Below are 3,198 nucleotides of genomic sequence, written 5' to 3' on the forward strand. Positions count from 1 at the left end.
AAAAAAAAAAAAAAAGATGATGTAGAAGAAGACAGCTACTTTGCTCTGTGACCTAAAAAGAGTTATTAGATTATTTGCTGCTGTGAGTTAGTTAATTATCTAGGGGTAATTAACTGTGAAAGAGTAGGGAGAAAAGAATTTTTAAATGACCCTTCTCAGTAAGGTAGACCTTTCTCCCCAAAGACTGCACTGTTTCTACCCCTTGGACATGCTAAAAGAATGCAAACTCTACTTCTATTTTCACTTAGTTACCCACAGACTTTCTTTACAATCTTCTCAAAAAGTGCAGCTGTCCACATTCCTCCAGGAAATAGCATCCCTCTGAGAACTGTTTACAGGTTTATTTAACAATGTGATATCCTAGGAAGTTGTACTTTGAACAAGGTCTGCAAGCAGAACGCTTGGACTTCTCCAGCCAAGCCCCAGTGCCAGGTCAGAGTCTGTCTACTGGCGGGGACAGAGCCTGGAGTCCTGGGACAGGGCCCCAAATACAGACTTAATGGAACAAAACGGGGACAAAGTGGGTAAGGCAGCTACACTCACCCCAGTGCTTTCTGTGGCACCTGCCCCTCACGGTTCCTTGTGAGGCCACTCAGCTACCTACTGTATGGATGGGCTCAGATGACACAACGCCAGGGAAGAATTCAAAAGACAAGTTATGCTTTTGAAGGCTTAGATAAAGTAGATAACTGATTTGTTTTTGAACCTGTTAATAATCACTTATTGCATATAAAAGTAGATAACTGATTTATTTTTGAACCTGTTAATAATCATTTATTGCACATATACAGCGGAAGCCTCTCATGGGTGTCAGGATCGGGCAGGCTTCCTGTCTTGTAGCCCTTGTACTTGGTTGGGGAACAGTGAAAATGACAGGGACAGTGATTCAAACAAGGCACCAGGTAGGCAGGTTCTGCTGCATTTGTGTGCAAATACCCTGTGCTTTTCGAATGGCTCCCTGAATCAGCAAAACTTCTGAGTTGTCAAGGAGACAGAAGAGATTTGGACATGGAGGAGAAACACAGCCATGCCTCAGTCCCCTGCTAGCAGGAAAATGTCCCCTAAAATTCCTTCTCTATGTGGTTCCCGTGGTTTTGCTTCCCCTTGCAGAGCTGCTGCTGGAGCTGGAGCTTGTTGGTGAAGAACATCTTTCTCCAGCCCATGTCCTCTGCCAGGGCCTGCATGTCCGGAGTGATGGTGTCGCAGGACGACTTGACTATCTGCTCCCACAGTTTCTCACACATGCATAACTGTGGGTGGAAAAAGTCAGAGGAGGTTACAGCACACAAGCGTTACTCACAAAGTCACCATCCCTCTCCTGCTGCCTGTGAGACACAGTAAGAAACACTGTGTGTGCATGAAGGTGAGTCAGACCCAGGCCCGGCCTTAAGAAGCCTGCTCTTTGAGGAAAAAGGCAAATCCACCAATCATCTAAGTGCAACCGTGTATCTAAAGGATAAAGCAGTACTTGATCAATGGAATAAGCCAAGTCTTTATCTCATCTAAAATGCAAAATAGTTACAGACAATATGGCTTCATATACAACATTAGGTCACTAACTTCAGTTATCCACATAATAGAGGCTACCAATGGTATAGCTAACCCATCTTCCACCCAGTGCTGCACACGTTTCTGGGGTGGGAACACTGCTAACTCACGTTGTTTACGCTCATTTTAAACCCTTGGTTAAGCCAGTTCTCCCCCATCCTGGGCTTATGCAGGTGACTGCTCCCTTCACTGCAGGGGTGAAATGCACCAAATGAGCACAGCCGCCCTCAGAGACCACCAACCAACACAGCTGAAATCCATGTTCCTGGAGCCAGGATCCCATCCGCAAGTTCTGCTCTGAGTTTTTGGCATACCTGCTACTACACTAAGCACCAGAGTAGACTGCAAGATCCTGCCTGTTCCTTAAGCCTAGATGCCACATGGTAAAGTCAGCCATTCTCCAGGAATAATGTAACTTGGACATTCTCCATGGTCTGAGGGATTTTAATTAAGGGCCACAAAGTTAAGGACAGACAAGACCCTCCTAGCCCAATGTATCTGCAAAAAACTACTTTGCCCTCCCACAATTTCAAAGCTGCCAAAATTCAGCTTCCATTTCCCTAAGATTTCTTAATATTACTACTACCTCAGTATTAACTACGGCATCTACTCTCAGTAGTCTCCTGCTACTGAACACTGTTAAAAAGGAGATTTCCTGGCCCCTTACCTAACACACCCCCAGATCCTTCCTGAAGTTAAAGTATCAGCTATCTATATTTAGTGCCTCTGACTTTAGTGATAGCCATGGATTTTGGTTTATAGAAGTAAAATTTAAAGGCGCTGGGATATTTGGCCTTACACAGTGGTAACCCTCAGTGACACAGACATGTGCCATGAGAAGTCCTCAGGGATGGACACTTCCTAGCTCCACCACATGCCACACGTACATCTGAGGAAGTTAACACCAACCTCATTTTCCCTTACATCTCCTCTGTTTGGGAGTTGTCAATGTGAAAATATAGAACAGGAGAGAGCTAGGCATGGCGAGGGACAGTACGTGGCCCTCACTTGCTTTTCACTGGTGGTGCCAGGGCACACCGGTCCTGTCTCACATGCCCCCTGTGTAGGAACGCCCACGAACTGCCCAGGTAACTGACTTCTCTTATTTCTCTTGCTTTTCTTGGTCTCCTTAGTGCATTTTACTGTGTTTACAATAATCCAATTCTAAGGGTTTGGCCTAAGAATTTGAGGGATGGATGTTAAAATTGTCCAGGTAAACAGTTCAAGAAATTGTACAAGGCTGGACACATGCAGATGGTGTCACCAGGACTCTAGGAAGTTGCGTGCAGATATCAAACATCTGCTAATGGCCAAGAACAAATTAAGAGGCAGGAGTCCAGGGACGTATTTCACATAGCCAGCCAAAAAAAACTTCAAGGCTACAAAGCAAAACCAGTTACCACTAATCCTAAGAAGATAAGTATTATGAATGATGAAAACGTTAACAGAGTGAATAAAGCTTTTGTAAATATACAAAAGGAACTTGTACACTTCTCAAAGGCCTTTCCCCTGAACCTGTACAGAAAGAATTGATCCTCAGCAGCCTCACGAAAGTGAACCAGTTAATGCTGATGAAGCTACAAGATTAATGGCTCAGGTGTAATACAGTGGTGATGCACCTAATTCTCCCCAAAGACCAATAAATTAAAT

At 44.4% G+C, this 3,198-nt stretch overlaps 1 protein-coding gene and 1 pseudogene across 1 annotated transcript in view; one reads left to right on the forward strand and one right to left on the reverse strand.

The window, feature by feature from the left end:
* Positions 1-945: 945 nt before the first annotated feature.
* FBXO36 (F-box protein 36) overlaps positions 946-3,198 on the reverse strand; it is an 89,017-nt gene continuing 86,764 nt past the window's right edge. Inside the window, exon 4 of the mRNA XM_003785068.2 lies at positions 946-1,250. Coding sequence (XP_003785116.1) covers positions 1,062-1,250 — 189 coding nt within the window. The 3' untranslated portion in view covers positions 946-1,061. The remainder of the gene's footprint in view (positions 1,251-3,198) is intronic.
* On the forward strand, positions 2,855-3,151 carry LOC105886506 (annotated as a pseudogene).

The sequence above is a fragment of the Otolemur garnettii genome, unplaced genomic scaffold, assembly GCF_000181295.1.
Source record: "Otolemur garnettii isolate 467f Iridium unplaced genomic scaffold, OtoGar3 scaffold00013, whole genome shotgun sequence".
NCBI lineage: Eukaryota > Metazoa > Chordata > Mammalia > Primates > Galagidae > Otolemur > Otolemur garnettii.